The sequence below is a fragment of the Eurosta solidaginis genome, chromosome 3 (assembly GCF_040869045.1).
Source record: "Eurosta solidaginis isolate ZX-2024a chromosome 3, ASM4086904v1, whole genome shotgun sequence".
NCBI lineage: Eukaryota > Metazoa > Arthropoda > Insecta > Diptera > Tephritidae > Eurosta > Eurosta solidaginis.
This window is the reverse complement of record NC_090321.1, coordinates 191602348-191623059: the sequence shown is the minus strand read 5'-3', so window position 1 is coordinate 191623059 and position 20712 is coordinate 191602348. Positions and strand designations below refer to the sequence as shown.

Below are 20712 nucleotides of genomic sequence, written 5' to 3'. Positions count from 1 at the left end.
CTCAAATTACCGCTTAAAGCGATACCACGAATTTACGTACATCAAATTTTGTGCATGCCCTAATTTCGTGGTATACTGTGCATTTACATTTCAGCAGGAAAGCACGCATTTTTGGAGTGGAGATATTTATGCGCGTATTTTTTCAGATACATTTAAGAAAACTGCCTCAAACTTAATTCGATCTCTATTCGCTGATTATGAAATGACAAAAGCTCGTTACACAAAAGAAGATTTGACAGAAGCGCTTAATGTTGTCACGAAAAAAATAAAAAACAAAAATAACAAAAAGAAATTTTAGTAATAATAAAAAAAAGTAATTTTTAGAAAAGTAACAAGTTATATCAATTGAATAAATTTTTTTATTGTTTATTTTTGTTTTAAACCTTTTTCATTTAATGTTACTTATTTCATATCAATTATGTCTAAAGTTCTAAGAAATATTAGATTTAATGAAAAAAAAAAAAAAAAAATCAGAAAAAAAAACTACAACAAAAACATAAAAATAAAAAGTTTTTCAAAAGTACGTACATTAAACTAATTTTTTTTACTTATTTATTTTGGTCTTGAAACTCTTTCTTTTCATAAATTAAATAACAATGGAAAAAAAATAGTTTTAAATTTTAAATTTCTGAATATGAATTTCAGTAAATCAATTTGTGTATCTTTAGGAATTTGCCTTTGAAATCAATTATAACTATCTTTTTCCATAAAATTAGAGTTTAACTAAATACCACGAAATTAGGGACGCTTTACCACGGAATTAGGTACATCAGAAAATGTTTACCACGAAATTAGGTACATTTGAGGTACTCCCACATTTTGATTTATATGAATTAAAACATTTGTTAGTTTTGTTTGAAGGTAGGTGGAAACTTATCTTAATTGATCAACTAAATAGGAAAAATTTACTTTTTTTAGTTTTCCTTCATTTGTTTTAACGCAAGAGAGGTAGAAAATCAGAAAAATCCTTAGTACCACGAAATTGGGGACACTTACCTTATATAAAATTTTGGAAAACACAAAAAACCTTATTATTTAGTAAATAGTACACCTAGAATGATGAAATTTGACGTGTGGACTGATATTGAGTCTCTAGATAAGAATTTGAAAATTTTTTTTAAAATCGGCCTGGCACCGCCCACTTCTGATAAAATCAATTTAACAAATATTATTAATCATACATCAAAAATGGTTAAACTTATCGTAACAAAATTCGACAGAGATTTCCTTTACTATAAGGAATGCTTTGAAGAAAAATTAACGAAATCGGTTAAGGACCACGCCCACTTTTATATAAACGATTTTTAAAATAATCGCAGACGAATAAAATAAGCTATATCTTTGCAAAAAAGAGCTTTATATCAATGGTATTTCATTTCCCAAGTGTATTTATAACAATAAATAGGAAAAACTTAAAATTTAAAAAAGTGGACGTGCCACCGCCCCTATAATTCGAAGAAAAATTAACGGATCGTAATTAAATTGGGTACACAAATTTTTCCTATAGCAGAAAATATTTCTAGAAAAAATGGACGATATGGGTTAAAGTCCACGCCTACTTTTATATAAAAGATTTTTAAAAGGGTCGTAGACGAAAATAATAAGCTATATCTTAGGGAAAAAGAGCTTTGTATCAATAGAATTTTACTTTGTAAATTGAATTATAACATTAAATTGGAAAACACTAAAATTTTTGAAAATGGGTGTGGCACCGCCCCTTTTATGGCTAAGCAATTTTCTATGTTTCGGGAGCCATAACTCGAGGAAAAATTAACGGATCGTAATGAAATTGGGTACACACATTTTCCATATAGGAGAAAATATTTCTAGTAGAAATGGACGGGTTCGGTTTAAGACCACGGCAACTTAGATAGAAAACAAGTTTAAAAGGGTCGTAGACTAAAATAATAAACTATAACTTAGCAAAAAATAGTTTTGAATCAATCATATTCACTTATCAAGTTTTACTGTAAGAGGAAATGGGAAGACATTTTTATTTTAAACGGGCGGTGCCACGTATTATGTAGAAAAGTAATTTATCTGAAATGAAATGTACAATTGAAGGTCACACTGAGTATATAAAGTTCGGTTACACCCGAACTTAGACACCTTTACTTGTTGGTATTGAAAGTTTTTTTGTGCGTACCAGAACCATTTGCATTTGTTTTTCTTAATTTTGGTACCTTGCACTAACATATCTATAACGGCGCTTAACCATTTAAACAGTTATAGCCGTACAACAAGGCGCGCCAGTCGCTTCATCTGCTTCTATTGGCGGGTTCTTAGCCGGAACATACTCTTTCAGTCGCATAACATGGTCTAGACAGCTAAGCCACTGCGTTTTAATTCACTGGACTATGTTGATGTCTAAATAAATAAAAAAATAATGTTGATGTCTGCGTAAAGTTCGCCAGTCTTTCGGAGACATTTTCTCTCGAGCAATCCCAGAGTCTCCTCATACGATGTTGTCATGGTCCATCCTTCTGCCTCTTATGACAGGGCGCGTACTATAAGTGGCTTGCAGAGAGGGTGGAGCCGCGTGCAGAAGTTCACTCAAGTGGGGAAAGTTTCTGACTGTCATTAACAGGGGAATGGCCAGAGCGACTCTTTTGCATGCGTTTCAAGAAACTCCGTACTGCCGGTCACTTGCGCCCAAGCACACTCTTGGTTTATTAGTGAGCTAACGTGACAAGGCGACAACCTAGCTAAGCCACTCTGACATAATCAGTTTAATGGCACATAAAACCACTTTACAATGAAGAAAAACAGTTAAGGCCTCGGCATATAGTTTTGTATCATAAATATAATGCCAATTTTGTAATGGTTAAATTTTTTAGCAGTTTTTTTTATAAAATACGAGCTGGTCGTTAACGAGTTTTCCTCAGATCTTAATACGGCACTAAGACTGATAACCCAGAAACATTCTGTAGAATTGAAAAGTAATACTAACTGCCTTTGATTTACGTCTCGCGGTGCCACGCCTATGCTCTAAAATTTAAAAAGCTTTTATTTATTTTAAAACTTTTGTACTTTGCTACCCATTTCTGGGATAAAATATCAGTATAATTAAGTTATATACAGCAAGGGTATTGAACCTACCATCAGAGTTTGAAAACATTTTTTAAAGTGGGAGTGGTCGCCTACCGATTTTGTGAATTTTTACAAAGTCTACTATTATATACCACATCCTCCGTGTCAAATTTCAACTTAATCTTTTACGGCTTTTTATATGTGGCTGAAAAGCTTTAAGGGTTTCTTCTTTTAAACAATTTTAATTCTTAGTCATAAGGTAAACGTATTAAATTTTATTACGTCATCGATCTTTGGTTATGAATTATCGTAGTTTTACCTGTTTTCGAAAGTCCAATAAAGATTTTTCTTAAAGTGGCCAAACTGATTTTATTAGTTTTCATAAAGTTTGTATATATGTATTAGCAAGAGCAACGCACATGTCACATTTCAACATGATATTTTCTGAGGATTTTGATTAATGGCCTAAAATTTTTTAAAATTTTTGTTTAATAAATACAAGCGGTACCACGCCTATTTTCAATGAAGTCAACTAACGTATTCACTTTATCGGTCTTTGATATTAAATTTCGCATTTTTTTCCATTTTTTTTTAATTTTTCATATCGACAAAGTGTGTATGATTATAATTCAATTTCACGTATTTTCAAAACAGATATATTCTTCGAAAATACAGAAGATAAGCTGGTATACAAAATTTTCAATTTTTAATTAAGGTATCGTGTTAATGACGTATGGTCCAACGGACAAGGCTCAACCAAAATCTTTTTCGATGTTGATAATTTTGAAAAAGGAAGTCTATATCTATTCCGATTCCTATAAAAAAAAACGTATCAATATTTACGTATGAGGGAAATATTAAATTTTCAAACAACTGTCTCCTTGACACCGTGGTTATTAAATTTTGCTTTTTGACATATAAACCGAGGTCCGATAGTACAACAATAAAACAAACTGTGGAAGTTTGAGATTTACAAAATTTTGTGTGAAACTTTCGATATTTTGCCCACGTATCGAAATGCTTAGGATGAAAAATGAAACAATTTATTTTCACCACTTTAAACTATTGGACTCAATTCAAATTTTGCGGACATGTCAAGAGGGAGTTAACTGTAAGGTGGAGGGATTCTTTCTTGTAGAGCAGGAGGGCTATTGAAAAGAGGGACAAATATGAAAGACGCACTGGAGAGCAGCTTAAAAATTATGTATAGTTTGAAAAAACAAACTAGGGGAGACTGAATTTAACTTTACTACTTTGGCTACTTAGCTTTAATTTTTAATCGTCAAAACGTCAAAAGTTGCGGATAAACTCGAGTTATCGCAAATTGTTCACATTGGGGACACCGTTGTTTTTCATTGGAAGCATCAGAGGTATAAACTCTGTGGTTGCATATCATCCAATTCTTGGGCGCTGCAATACCGTGGCTGTCTTAATGGTTGAAAGAGCGTAGATGGAATATCCGAAAGCTCTCAGACACATAGTCGAGCGCTATGATGGCTAAGCCGTCATGCCATCGACCAGGTGCCTTCACCAGTAAAAGCCTTGAGTATGTTAGTAGTAACAGCAGATGAAAAAATTATGTTTCGTTAAATTTAAGTCAACAATATTACGATTGAATAATTCTAGACTTATTATTTAGGGTTGGTGGCGTGCTCCTGCTACCACATCAAATATCCTGTTTTCAAATCTCGGAAAGAAGATTTTTTCAATTATATAAAATTTTTTTTTAAGCGGGGTCGGCCCTCGGCAGTGATTTGGCAAACACTCCGAGTGTATTTCTATTGAAAGCTTCTCAGTGAAAAGTCTTCCGCCTTGCAAATGCCGTTCGGGGTTGGCTTAAAACACGTAGGTCCCGTCCAGCCAATTTGTAAGAAAAAAGGACCACGATGCAAACTGGAAGAGAAATTCGGCTTGAAATATCTTCGGAAGTTATCGCGGTATGCATTTATTTATATAGTTTATTTCTAAATAAATAGGCAGTTCACATGGATGCGTTTTCACCCTATATGGTATGCTTCAAACAAATTTTATATTGGAAACTACGAAAATAACTCAAATCTTAAAATATTACATGAACACAACAATCTGAGAAGAAGTATAATGTTGAATTTCGTCGCAATACATTTCGTTGAATGAAAGTTTTAGCAAAAAACATGTGAAGATGACTCTTCGTATGGACAGGCTGACGGATGGACCGATGAACGGATAAGAATTGCCAATTTTTTTTTCGGTTGACTTATATTTATATCAGCCAGTATGTGTAATTCCTTTCAGTTTTTCCATCATAATAAAATAACCATAATTTAATAAGAGAAATTATTGTGAATACGTTTCAAAATCATAAAATTTACGAATGTAATAAATGAATAGACAAATAAATCGACGATCTTAAATCGGCTATCGAAAAAAAGAAATCGCTAGACGTTACCACTGATCAAGTCGATAGAAGCTACGGAAGAAATTGTTTTTGTTTTGTTTCATTTGTTGAAAGTAGGTAAAGCAAGCTACTTCCATCCGCAAGTGCATACTTTTTTGTTTAAAATTGACACCCAATTCTGAATTTGCTTTACCCGCAAAACTTAATCGACTGTGCAAAATGACGTTGAGCAGCACCCTCCACCTCAGTCAGAATTGGGTAGGACCACTCCAAGCTGTTCGAAATTAAACGAGCTTTCAGACAGGATACCCACGCGACTTCCTTGATTAGATGCTGGAGAAAATAATACAAGCTGCAGAACTTAACCGCTCTGGAACAATGTTCTAGAAAAGTGTGCAATAACGACCGTATGCTGACGATATTGATGTCGTGAGTCTAAACTGCTCCCGCCGTAAGTTCTGGTTACTCCAAACTGGAAAAATAAGCGGACAAGATGGATTTGATGGTGCATGAGGAGACAAAATAAAGTTCCTTCTGTCATCAAGCAAAGAGTCAGCGCATTTGCGCCTTGGCAACCACGCCACTGTTGGCATCCATAATTTCGAAATAGTAAAAGACTTGGTTTATTTGGTCATCGCCCTCGTCCTTCTATGTAGTGCTGAAGCATGCACCATGAAAACATCAGATAAGGCTGGGATTCTGTGAGAGGAACGTTTTACGGACCTTTACGTGTTGGCGATAGCAAGTACCGAAGAAGATTTAATGATGAGCTGTACGAGCTTTATGCAGACATCAACATAGTTTGGTGAATTAAAACAAAGCGGATGTACTGGCTAGGCCATGTCATGCGAATAAAAATTAATGATGGTCCGGTTAACAATGCCTTTTCATCGCAACCCGGCTACGAAAGCAGAGGAAGAGGGTGGGTCCCACTCTGCTGGAAGGAGCCGTTGGAAAGCGATTTAAATTCCTTAGGTGTTACCAGGGAAGTTAGCGCAACGTAGAAGCGACAGGCGCGACTTGTTGCTCGGCCAAAATTCTTTAAATGATTAAGCGCAAATTTAGTAAGTTCTATTTAATAATTGTTAGTATATTTCTATATTTCATTATTAAATAAAAGTGTTAAAAAATATAATAATTTTGTAAATCTTTTTAATAAAAAATTTTATCACTACCACTCCTCCTTCAAATTGAATCATAAAAATAACGTAAATGCTCTTTCGATATATTTTCTTCTTAGCTCAATGCAGCGCATTACGATGCAAATTTCATAAAACGGACTTGTGAGTGTGCACTCGTGACTACTTTGAATAAAATTAATATTAAAGCAACCAGCTAAGTGTATGAACTCTAATGCTGCATTAAATAAAAAATGTCAGGCGCGATAAGTTCCGAAGAGATTTGAGGCCGAGCTTCTCTTCCAATTTGCATCGTGCTCCTATGAATTTTTCATACAAATTGGCGGGACGGGACCTACATGTTTTATGCCGACTCTTAATGGTATCTGCAAGCCGATGAGTTCTCAATGAGAAGTTTTTCATGACAGAAATACACTCGGAGTGTTTGCCAGTTCACTGCCGAGGGGCGACCACGTTAAGAAAAACTTGTTTCTAATTGAAAAAATATTTTTCTTAGTTTTCGACGTTGCATTGCCCGGGGCGTGAACCCTGGATCTTGGTGTAATAGGCGGAGCACGCTACCACCACCCCACGGCGGTGGGGTAGATTATTGATATGGTAATGAGAAAGAAATCAGTTTGCTATAAATGTAAATGCCGTCGGCATGTAAGGAGTGCATTTGATGTGAATAAAAAAAAAAAATAAAGGCAATAAGTTCACTTGTTTACACTTTTAAACGTAATATACTACATAATTGATACAACTGAAAGCGAATTTACTTATCGCTTGAATGAAAATAGCAAAATCAAGTTTTACATAAACTTGTAAAATATGAATTTTTTATCATCTAACAAGTTAAGTTTATTAATTAGGGCACTAAAAAACGTGGGAGGTATTTGAGTTATATTTTTTTGCTGCAGAATGACGACTTAGCAGTGCTGCTCTCGTCCAGTTGCCACAAAGCTTTAGTTCGGTATTGGAAGAGCAGTAGAATGAACGTTAAATGCGGAAGAACTTTGATTAAATTACGGACTGTTAATTCGAAAAAAAAACAAATGTTTTCAAAATTAGCAATCTGTGAAACTATTAACGGTTATCTTATGTGAAAAGTTTGGTACCGTTATTGTGAAGTGTTTATGTTGCTTTCACTTAATTAGCAAAACGATAATTGTAGAAAAAAACGAGTAAAAGAAATACAAAAGCAGATATGAGTTTAGGTATGATTATATAAAAACTTTTTTTTCGATGCAAGCTCCACCGCAAGTGCATTGGAAAATTTCGACCAAAACGATATAAATCTGCAATTTTTTTGAACTACTGTGACCAAACCAAATTTAATCGTAAAAATGAGCACATAAAACTGGGCTTAAATTTTAAACTTGCGAAGTCTACACTTGAAGCTATAAAAAACATGTAAGGGTGTTTAAGTTCGGGTGCAATGGAACATTATATACTTAGCGTGAGTTTCAATTGTACAGCTCCTTTCAGATAAATTACTTTTCTAATCCTACATTTTTGACAAAAGAGTATGTGACTATTAACTAATATATTGTAACGAATTTTGGGGAATTCCCCTTCTTTGCAACCTTCACTAAACTGTTGAATAAATAACTCCAATATTCAATAATGCAAAATGGTCTTTATTAGACTACTTTCACAATAACACTTCTACTTCTCAACAGATAGCGTGCTTAAATCCAACTGATTACTGCTTAATCAGCTTTAACCCCTTTTATACTCTGTGATGTTTCGTTCGCATACTTCTAGGCGTTTCTATTTCTAGAATTTACTACTCGTTTACCAGCTATAAATTTCTCAGCTTTAACTACAGATGTACGATTATTATAGCTTCCCTTTTGGGAGTATCTCAGATATATGCATGTGTTTGTGCGTTTCTCTCCGCTGCTTGTATGGACATATGTATAGACGTAATGATTGATTTGTTGATGTGCATACAAGTCACTGCTTAGTATTGGCTTAGAGATGATAGTATCCCTTAGTGTTGCTAATATTCGTCACAATATTAACTAATATATTTCATTATACTAACTTAAGTATACGTTAACTCTTCTTCGAGTCACGGCTCCAAAATCGTGAGAAATTCCATGGACAAAAAAGGGGGCGGTGCCATGCCCATACAATTTTTTTCAATTTTCTTTTTCTTTTTATAATGACAATTTGAAAGTAAAAAAAAAACAATGTTATGCATAGATTTTGTATATACCATTCATCTACGAACGTTACCAAAATCCCTTATATAAAAGTGGGCGTGGTCTTTAACCGATGTAGGCCATTTTTAATAGAAATGTTTCTTGTTATAAGCCCAACATGTGAATCGAATTATGTTATGAGATACTTATTATTTTTAAGCTGTACAAATGCTATGTAATGCTTGATCGAAATAGGGGCGTGGCACCGCCCATTTAAAAAAAATGTAAATATCTTTGATTCAAAACGATTTTTCGCTAAGTTACAGCTTATTGTTCTAGCTAACGACCATTTTTAACATCTTGTACATAAAAGTGGACGTGGTCCTTAATTAACCGATCCCGTCCATACTAAAAATATTTCCAGCTATAAAGAATGTAGGTATTTCCAATTTTATTGTAATATGTTAATTTTTCTTCAAGCTATGTCTCCCGAAACATATAAAATTTCTTAATCAAAAATTGAGCGTGGCCATTTTAAAAAATGTTAATATTAATATTTTCAAACTTTTTTGTTATAGTTTCATTTAGAAAGCAAAATACCACTGATATTAAGCTCTTTTTCGCAAAGGAAAATCTCTTATATAAAAGTGTATATAAAAGTGAGCGTGGTCCCTAATCGAGTTCGTTAATTTTTCTTCAAAACATTTCTTATAGTAAAGGCAACCTCTTTACCGAATTTTGTAATATAGGTTTAAGGGGTTTTGACTTATGATAAATAATACTTGTAAAATGCATTTTATCACAAGTGGACGGTGCACCGCCCATTTTCAAATATTTATCAAGAGTCTCAATATCAGTCCACACTTCAAATTTCAACATTATAGGTTTATTATTTAGTAGAAAATCGGGTTTTTTGTGTTTTCCAAAATGTTATATATATAAAAAGTGGGCGTGGTTATCATCCGATTTCACTCATTTTAAATAGCGGTTGGAAATGAGTGCCAAGGAGCTCATATACCAAATGTCAATAAGACATCTCAATATTTCCTGGAAAGATTTACAATTACAGATATCGAATCATACACTAACTCAATTTCGATACTTGGAAAATACTTGAGGCTTTCTAGGATGTATCTTTTATGCTATTTCTAGATCTGATAACGGTGTCACTCGTAATAGCTGCAGTCTTAGCATAGGGAGAGCTGGACACGATCACAGAACGTGTTAGATTGTTTCCTGCTCTTGCTAAATCTTCTATCTCACACGAGGCCTAATTTAAAACCATGTGACGTCAGAACGCGGATCCTTTTAGTGCGATTCTATAACCTAATGCTGGAGAAGTTAATTGAAGCAGCAGAACAAATCCGTGATGGCCCAATCTATTATAAGAGCGTACAATATGCAGATAATATTGATGTTATTGGCCTTAACAAACGCGCCGTACGTTCGCCTTTCTCTGGATTAAATTAGGAGGAAAAAGGTGGTCTTGCAGTAAATGAGGACAATATGAAGTACTTGTTGTCATCCAAGAAGGAATCGGTGCATTCGCGCCTTGGCAGCTACGGCACTGTTGATAAAGTTGAGACTGGGAATTGCTTTGCCTTTTGGGAACCTGCCATAAGAGCAAAAAATTTGACAGCTTAGAAGTCAAGTGGAGGAAAATTTGTGCCTACAAAAGCTTCTTGGTAACGAGTACACAATTTAAAAGTCCTCTCATGTCGCTCAAAATGGCCCAGTCCATGATGCCGACGACGAGTATCGAATGAGTTTTTATGATTAGCTGTATGAGCTTTACACAGCTATGAAGATAGTGCAGTGAATAACCGCCCAAAAGCTTCACAGTTGAGGGCAGAAGAACTGCTTCCAATTTTAAAAATTCGCCAATGCTAAAACCCCGTCTCCAAAAATCTCTAAATCTCATGTACTTATAAGGAATAACCGCCTAAGTCATATGTAAAATTATAAGAGTTAGGCTGTTACTCTTAGTGACCATGTGACCCTAAATGTTGCATACCTTTTTGTGCACTTCATAATGTTTTAGGTATTTTTAGCGATAGAGATTTAGCGTTAGCGAAAGCTGGAAACTTAAGATTGTTACCATCAAAATACTTAAACAATTTTTTTCTAACACGCGGTCATTTTGAATTTCGCTGCTATTTTTCCAACGGATACTAAATATGCAATACCGTTATCCAAGTCACCGGAAAATTGCCTGAAAATGATAATTGTTTTTGTCACATGCTTAACACCGCACTGACAGTGGTCTACTTACGCACTAAGAGCAAAAGAAAACCCGAAAAACCAATCAAAGTCATTTGCATGCAAGCTCTTGTAAGGGGGCAAAAAAGTAGAAAACGTCAGTTGATTAACCGCGGCACCTGCCTAGTTTGCAAATCGGAGCTTTTCAACAAACTAAATTTCAGCCACTACCTACATTTTGAGATATTAAAAAAATATCATTCCTGGGCACTCATCTCAGATCGATATTTGAAATGAACGAAATCAGACTATAACCACGCCTTTTTTTTCGATATCGAAAATTTCTAAAAAATGAAAAAGTGCGATAATTCATTACCAAAGACGAATAAAGCGATGCAACTTGGTAAGTAGGTTGACCTTATGACGCAGAATAGAAAATTAGTAAAATTTTGGACAATGGGAGTAGCACCGCCCATTTTTAAAAGAAGGTAATTTGAAAGTTTTGCAAACTGTAACTTGGCAGTCGTTGAAGATATCGTGATGAAATTTGGCAGGACCGCTACTCCTATTACTATATGTGTGCTAAATAAAAATTAGCAAAATTGGATGACGAAAAAAAAAATTTTTAAGTCAAATTTTAACAAAAAATTGAATATATTTACAGTATATAAGTAAATTATGTCAATATTCAACTTCAGCAATGATATGGTGCAACAAAATACAAAAATAAAAGAAAATTTCAAAATGGGCGTGGTTCCGCCCTTTTTTATTTAATTTAAACACTTTTAATGCCATAAGTCGAGCAAAAATTTACCAATCCTTGTGAAATTTGGTAGGAGCATAGATTCTATGACGATAACTGTTTTCTGTGAAAATGGGAGAAATCGGTTGAAGCCACGCCAATTTTTTATACACAGTCGACCGCCTGTCCTTCTGCTCGGCCGTTAGTACGATAACTTGAGCAAAAATCCACGTATTTATCTGAACTCACTTTATCTTGGTATAAAAAATGGCCGAAATCCGATTATGGCCACGCCACATTTTCGACATCAAAAATTACGAAAAATAAAAAAATGCCATAATTCTATACCAAATATGAAAAAGGGGATGAAACATGGTAATTGAATTGGTTTAGTGACGCAAAATATGACTTAAGAAAAAACTTTGTAAAATGGGTGTGAGACCTACCATATTAAGTAGAAGATAAGAAAAAGTTATGCAGGGCGAAATCAAAAGCCCTTGGAATCTTGCAGGAATACTGTTCGTGGTATTGCATATATAAATAAATTAGCGGTACGCGACAGATGATGTTCTGGGTCATCTTGGTCCACATTTTGGTCGATACCTCGAAAAGGTACCCACCTATAGAACTAAGGCCCACTCCCTTTTAATATACTCATTAACACCTTTCATTTGACACATTTAAGAGTCACCCCTGGTACACTTTTATGGCGATATCTCGAAAAGGCGTCCACCTATAGAACTAAGGCCCACTCCCTTTTAAAACACTCACTAACACCTTTCATTTGATTCCCATATCGTACAAACACATTCTAGAGTCACACCTGGCCCAATTTTATGGCGATATCTCGAAAGGCGTCCACCTATAGAACTAATGCCCACTACGTTTTAAATAATCATTAACACCTTTCATTTGATACCGATGTCATACAAACACATTCCAGGGTTACCCTAGGTAAATTTTCCTACATGGTGATTTCCCCTTATTTTGTCTCCAAAGCTTTCAGCTGAGTATGTAATGTTCGGTTACACCCGAAATTAGCCTTCCTTACTTGTCTTGTTTATTAACTTACGCTGTTTGGCTGCTGTACAGTTCATATGCGTAGTAAAGCGCTTCTACAAGCCCTTTGCTTAAACTTAAGCCGCATTTTAATTGTTGTGTTGTAATTTTCGCGCGCTAATTTATCCATTACTTCAACGTAACTTGTGCTTAAGCATTTAATAATTAAGCAATTAAGTAAACTACACCACATGTTTCTAGTTTAAAACATCAAATTTGTCATAAAGCATGTGCAAGTCAAGTTTATTTAGATTTGAGCGGCACTTGCCAAGTATTAAAATTAATTATTGAGATCGTTCCGCTCTTGAAGATAAAGCGGACAGCAATAAGAATTAATAGAAGCAAAGCTAATAAGCTTATGGATGGAGTAAAGGCCTATTTATACAGTGCGAAGTAAAAACAAACTTCCCCACTTCGTTACGACCCAGATGCTCCCAGAAGAAGAAATAAAAGTGTAAAAGCTTCTAGAAGATAAAAGCTTTCTGGTTTGTGGGACGTGAATCTTCAACCTGCAAAAATATGAATTGAACCCGGATCCGAAACTGCAATGAAGCTGGAATCAAGAAGGACAGGAAGAAAATGGGACCTGAATTGAAATTGAAACCGGAGCCGAAACCGGAATGAATCTGGGACCCGAAATGGATGGAAACCGGGACTCGAATCAGAATGAAAACTGGAGCCAAATCGCAAATAAGCCGACGACGAAGTTGGATGGAAATAGGGAATTGGATACGATTGGAATTTGGGTCCGAAATCAAAATTAAGCTCGAATCGAAACGGACAGAAGGAAACTGTAAACCATATCAGATAAGAAACTAGAGCCGAAACCGAAATGAATCTGGAACCAAAAATTGAAGGAAATCGGGACCCGATTCAGAATGAAAACTTAAACCGAAACCGGAATTCAAACCCGAACCGAAACCCCTACTAAAACCTGGACCGGAATCAGGATGGAAAATACACGACGGAAATACACAACCAAAACGGATACCAAAAAGGTAAATGAGCGCAGCACAGGAACAGGATGGAACCCAAAATAGGAATAGAAACCGAGACAGGCACTAAAACCCAAAACGAAGCGGATATGAAAACTGGAAACAAAGCCAGAACCACAACCAAAACGGAGACCGAAAACGGAATCAAACCGGGAATGAAACCGAAACTGAATCTAGAATAGAAATGTGACAAGAAACATAATCGAATTGGATACCAAAATTGGATCAAAGTAAGGAAAGAAGATATATGCCTTGCTTGCTTGCTATGACCGAAATCAACAATGAAACAGGAAAGCAGAGCCGAACTGGAATTAATAACCACAATTCAAACCGAGACTGACACTGTAAATGACAAAATAATCAAAGCCGGTACGCGAGCCGAAATCAAAGTGTAAATGATAATTGATTTCTTAGTCGGACACCAAATCAAAGTATTGATGGAAACCTTAATGTCAGCCTAAGTAAATAACAAACTATAAAACTAATACTCAATACAATTAACTTTGTGCTTTTTTTTAATTTTTCGTCCAAATTGGCGGGACAGGATCTTAATTTTTCATGTCGACTCCGAATGTCATCTGCAAGGCAGATGAGTTTTCACTGAGAATCTTTTCATGGCATAAATACACTCGGAGTGCTTGCCAAACACTGCCGAGAAGAGACTCCGCTTAGAAAAAACTTTATTCTAATTGAAATTAACTTGTTTCCCGATTTTGCTTTGCCCGAGACTTCAACTCACGGACTTCGGTATGTTAGGCGAAGCACGGTACAACTACATCGTGGGGCTTAATAAACAAGTTAACTTAATAATAAAAAAATAGTAATAAAATAGCCTAGCGGTAGGTAATGCGATCAGAAATCACACCCATGAAGTTCAATTTCTTGCTCCAATAGGAATAATTTGTATAGCCCAATACACAAATATTTTTGATGGGTGCATTTGTTTGGGCTTAAATAGCGCAGTAGGTAAATGTTTGCTATTCTTTGTTTCTATAGGTACAAAAGTTGAAAATTCATATTAGAACGCTTGCTAATTCCATCTCAAGGCCGCGCAGATAGATGGATAAAGCAATACCAACGAGCAGGGCTTAATAGGCTTCGAAATAGGTCTGTCTGTCTCTATATCTATTTGCTCGAATATGCTTTTAAGAAACTTTAAAATATTTGTATACATCTTTTCAGATTTAGAGTGCGGCGACGACGAAGGAGAGGACATCGCCTTGGCGATGTCACCAATCGGACAGATCGCTAAGACACCAACACAACGTGACGAAATCGATAGTGACGAGCAGCGTGAAACATGGAGTGGCAAGGTCGATTTTCTGCTATCAGTTATTGGATTCGCAGTCGATTTAGCAAACGTTTGGCGATTTCCTTATTTGTGTTACAAAAATGGCGGTGGTAAGTAGATATACATTTACTTTATAGAAAACAAATATTTACTCGGAAATAAAGAAATAATTAAGTGATTTTCATTATCACACAATTATGACCCCGAATCTGCCTTCATCCGCATTACGAGTACAATGAAAACTTTAATCGTGTGTGTGTAATTTGTTACACTGAAAGAAAGAGACTAGTAAAATCAACCGAAATACGGGTCAATTCAACCAAAATTTCTGTAAATTTTTGTCCATCGCAACAAAATGTTGAATCAACTGCGCACAAATCGTTGATTCGTAATTGACCGTTGTAGTAGTCAAATGAACAAAAATAGTTGTTGCGACAAAAAAAAATAAATGTAAGGCGCGATAACCTCCGAAGAGATCTAAGGCCGAGCTTCTCTTCCAATTTTCATCGTGCTCCTTTTTAATTTTTCCTACAAAGTGGCGGGACGGGACCTACTTGTTTTATGCCGACTCCGAACGGAATCTGCGAGGCAGATGAGATTTCACTGAGAGCTTTTCATGGCAGAAATACACTCGGAGCGCTTGCCAAACACTGCCGAAGGGCCGCTTAGAAAAATTGTCTTCTAATTGAAAAACCTTATTTCTAAAATTTTGATGTTGCTTTGCCCGGGGTGCGAACCCAGGGCATTCGGTGTGGTAGGTGGAGCACGCTACCATCACACCACGGTGGCACTTATTAACCGAACTTCAATTGGGCGCACATCAAATATGCTGGCACACATTAAACATTATACACTTTATTATTTTGTTTTTTTAAACACACTTTCACCAAATTTTATGTTTTATAATTTATTTAATTTATAGTTTTGAACTTCGCTTTGCAAATAGAAATGAAAATGGTAGTCACAAAACTGTTTCTCAATTCTTTCAGTTGCAGCTCAGCTCATTCTCAATTTCTTCTCTCGCATGTAGGGTTGCCACACGTGATTGTTTCGAACAAAACTTTTAGTATAAATGTTTGACATAACATTTTAAATAGATTACTTGTAAGTTATGGAAAAGTAAGGAATCAAATCGCAGGAAGGTAATTCACCACTGGAGTAACTTTACATATAATCCGGCAAGTTTAATTTTCGTAACACTTTAAGCTGAAACGATTCCAAGACAACTCAAGCTGTTGTCGGAAACATCAACATTAAGAAAATATGTTTTTTATTATCTTATTAGATACGTTCGCGTGAGTGAAAAAATGTTACTAACTTTGGAAAAATCCTGATCGTTCAAGCAAAACGTTTGCAACAAGAGGGCGCAATATTGCATTTCGCTTGGACGAGAAGTTGCAAAATTGTACCCGATAGATAGGTGTCCCGGTATCTCATAATTCAAAAAAGGGTTTTTCGTTTTGTATTGATAACTGAAAAACTAGTTATTGTTGTTTTTCCATTTTGTGTGTTTTGTCGATTTGGTGGCTTTCTTATTTTGGTGTTTTTTTTAACAATTGGCACCATCGTCATAAGTACAAAGTAGATAGCGCAGTGAGCGTAAAATTCTCTTTGAAATTTGCTCATGTATTGTCTGTTGATCGCCGTTGAAATGACCAGTGAGATCAGTTGTAATAACAAAAAAATCAGTTAGATTGATTAGGAATCTGTCAATTTTACAGAATTTTGTTAACTTAAGAGCGACAATTTCTGTTCTGTTCGGCCTAATCGGCCGAATTAATCGTTATTCGACCAATTTCACCGAATCTCCGTTAAGTCAAGAACAACAGAACAGATTTGATGATTTTACTAGCACCATTTCTTTCAGTGTACAACAGTGAACTTTTTTCATTCTTCCTGGCATCGTAGCATGAACACGCCAACTTTGTTTTTATTTTAAGGATTTGGAAGTTGATCTGTATCGTATATGCCTGTATGTACTGATGTGATTTTTAGCTAATTGTTGTAATTCCCCAATAAACAATATAGTTCAATCTCAAGCTGAGAAGCTTTTGGAAACCAACCATCCTTCAAATCTCATTGCTAATTTGCGTGACAGAAACTAAATGTCATTGATATGGATTTAGAAAATGTTTCTCAGCTCCTGTTTAGCTTCAAAAAGTAGTATAAGAATAATTCGAGCGAACGTTCGGTCTCAAATAATATGGCCTACTAGGCTTTGCCACTTAACACCCAACCTTTTCACATTGCATCTCTTTTAAAGTAACAATAATTATGATAATAGCTTAGGCAACATTGCTGTATTACTTTTATATTCTCACTTGCGTGGAAATGTGGAGTATATTGAATTCATGCCCAATGCCCATTTGTCATACTCAACACTTTTGCCACAAAAGTGGTGTCATTAAATATGCCTCTTATAGCGTACTTCCTTGAGAAAATTGCTGTGTTCTGTTTGAATGCATCCCTTCAAAGTCTTTTCCAACACTATTAACACCAGTTGCTGCTGCCGCGAGGAGTCCATTGAAGTCCTATTGCCACTAGACAGTTGCTTGTGTTTAGTGTGCGTAGAAAAACTCTGGGTGTAAAAAAGTGTTTTCGGTACTTGAACTTAAAAAATAAATTAAAAACATCAAGTTAAAGTAGAGTCAAAGTTAAGTCTAAGTGAAGTCAAAATGAAGTCAAAGTCAAGTCGAAATCAAATCAAATTAGTGTCAAGCCCATGTAAAGTGAAAGTCAAGTCAAGCCAAGGTCAATTCAAAGTCAGGTCGAAGTCAAGGAAAGTCAGTGTCAAGTCAAATCAGTTTCAAGCCGAATTAGAGAGAAAGTCCAGTCAAGTCAAGTCAAAGTCAAGTCAAAATCAAGACAAAGTCACGTCAAAGTTAAATCAAAGTCAAGTTTAAGTCAAAGTTTAGTCAAGGTTAAGACAAAATCGGGCCAAATTCAAGACCAAGTTAATTCAAATTCAAGTCAAAGTCGAGTTAAAGCCGAGTCTAATTCGATTCGAAGTCAAGCCAAAATTAATTCAAAGTCAAGGCAAAGTCAACCCAAAGCCAAGTCAAGTCAAATGAAAGTAGTAAATAATGAAAAAAGTATTCGCTTAACGTCTGACTGAAGCCATCTTTTACACAAATAGCGTACTCATAACACTGATTTTTCAGAAGACTAAGGGTAATATGACGGATGTGGGCAGTGCTTTAACGGATATTAATCCTGTACGCTCCGCTTCTAGTACTTCTGTAACTAGCTCCAATGACTCGGAAACAATTTTTTGTAACCGCTGGAATCGTCGGGTCTGTAGATTTTTCTTACCTCTTATGACGTAACTACTGTCTCCTTGCGCATAATCCGCTGGCGCCTATGAGTAATGTAGGTTTTCACATCAAACTTTAGGATGCACTAACTTACGAGAGAGCTGGGAGGAACTAACAGCGTGACATTACTTTCATTAAAGAAAACGCTAAATGTTACTTTACGTTTTTATGTTAATACGTTACTATTGATTTGCGCCAATAAGGCATATAATCTTTTACAGTAGTAATATTTTACGCTAGTTCGATTTATAAGATGTTAAGCGAGTGAGAATTTACGACACTATACTTCTAGGCTAATACGCTTTGAAGCTAACACGTTCTTACGCTACTACGCTTGTACATTTTATTGCTATTTGCCTTTACACTGATACCTACACTTGTACGCTACAACACTGATATGCTTTCACGTTTATACGTTATTACGCTAACGCAGATACGCGATATAGAGCTTTCACTAATGCAATAAAATGTTGTATTTATAGTTCAGAGCTCTAGAGCGTTACTATATTTTTATTATTAATTTATTTATGAACAGAGTCTTCAATTTAATGATTTCAGGAGGAAATTTACCGGTATTAATACCAAAAAAGCGGTATTTAAGTTTCTAGCTACATTAGCAACACACATCGCTTTCTATTCATCATAAAGACTTCAAAGTTAAGTGCTTTTGTATGACAACTAAATCTGGCATTCATAATCGCATTTACTGCTTATATTGAGTAGTAAAGGAATGGGTGAAAAATTGCTAAGGAAAAGCAATGGATTTTTTGCTCTAAGTAACTAAAGTTGAGAATACAGTATACATCCATTGAAATAAGATTGTTAATGAAAGTTACGGTACAAGTTTCGTTATAAGGAATATATTTAGACATTTATTCGCATATATAAACTTGAAAGAAAAGTGCGGGTAGCTTTCAATAAATCTATACTACTTTTTAAAAACTCGAACAAATTTAAAGCAACTCAAAACAATTCTTTTTAAGATTACTTCAGCTTTAAAAAAAAAATCTTTATAATTTAAAGATTTAAAAAAAAAGATTAATAAGAATGGAAAAATTACTTCCGAGAAGGTTTTAAAAAGTTCTGAAGCTCCTGATAAATTTTATATATGTACTAGCAAGTACCCGGCTTACTTCGTTACGTCGCAAAAAGTAAATCTATTGAGTTTTTGCTATTTGGGTATAGTTTAAAAGAAGAGATACACATACATATGTCATATATTTTTTCTGCTACGAAGGTAATAGTGTAATACCCTCTGTTCTATGAAATGCAAACACTTTTAAATTCGTTAGCGTTATAAACGATTTATTAATGAACAACTTTGAAAGAAAACGCAAAAAGAAAACAATTCAAATAACATTAGGTACTTAAGTAAATCGACTGCTGAGTCTAATATCACTCTATTTCAAAACGCTTTTCAAAAACGCCCCACCTCAAAACTCTTTTTAAAAACACTCTACATCAGAATTTTTTTTTCGAGAACGCCCCATCTCAGAATTTATCTCAGCTCAAAATGTATTGAATTTATACCGAGATAAAACACAATACTTCGGAGTAAAGCAAAGTCTTTGCAAAATTGTCAACTGAACAAAGGGAAAAAATGCTGTTAAAGTGGTTTGTAGTGCAGTACCATAAACCCTTTGTCCATTGTCTAAGTGAACAGATAGATGTACAACCGTTGGGGATTGCTCATGAATCGAAAATCCCAGTAATCTCCAAATACCTTCTGATGTGCTTAAATATCTGCCATTCAAAAATTTGCACTTCGTCCTTATTATCTTGAATGGAAAATGTCGCTACCTTTGTTGACATACTTACAAAAACATTCTATTGCTTGCACTGAATGACAGTACTCTACATTTATGTGTGCGGTGAAACATCTGGAAAGAACGGAATATGGAACGATCCATCGGTTGTCGACGTTGTCCCATTAGAAAATACATGGGTATAGCCACCGTCCGCTGAAGATCTTCGTCTATATTTTGGATATCCATCTTCCCCGGTCTGCGTATGCTGTTGGAGCTCGCGTAGGTATCGTTTTGAGCATCGTCCATTCAACATGCAGGGCGATGATAAATTATCAACCCCACATGGGCCGTGGATCATATTTTTAGTAATAATATCATACAACATCGGATCTTCGCCTTTATTTGGAATTTCCGCTGATATAATGCGATCCATGTCATCGGGAAAAATTTTATATATTAGCCAAATTAAAATACATATGCGCGTGAGGTAAACATCGTTTTTGCCATTCAACAGTAAACATATGGCATCTAACTTTTCCAAAAATGTCTTGTTTTGTAATTAAACTCATGAGTTGGTGTAGTTTGGTATGGAATACTCTTGAAACAATGTCATGGCGCTCACTTAGTCGTTGATTAGGAAACAATTCGTTTTTGATTTCACTCCACTCTGCATTGCATGTGAATGTTAT

At 35.2% G+C, this 20712-nt stretch overlaps 1 protein-coding gene across 1 annotated transcript in view; it reads left to right on the top strand.

Annotated features, from left to right (window-relative positions):
- The first annotated feature begins 7508 nt into the window (after positions 1-7508).
- Positions 7509-20712, top strand: part of DAT (Sodium-dependent dopamine transporter) — an 81601-nt gene continuing 68397 nt past the window's right edge. The window contains exons 1-2 of the mRNA XM_067774348.1: positions 7509-7742; positions 14853-15071. Coding sequence (XP_067630449.1) covers positions 7733-7742; positions 14853-15071 — 229 coding nt within the window. The 5' untranslated portion in view covers positions 7509-7732. The remainder of the gene's footprint in view (positions 7743-14852; positions 15072-20712) is intronic.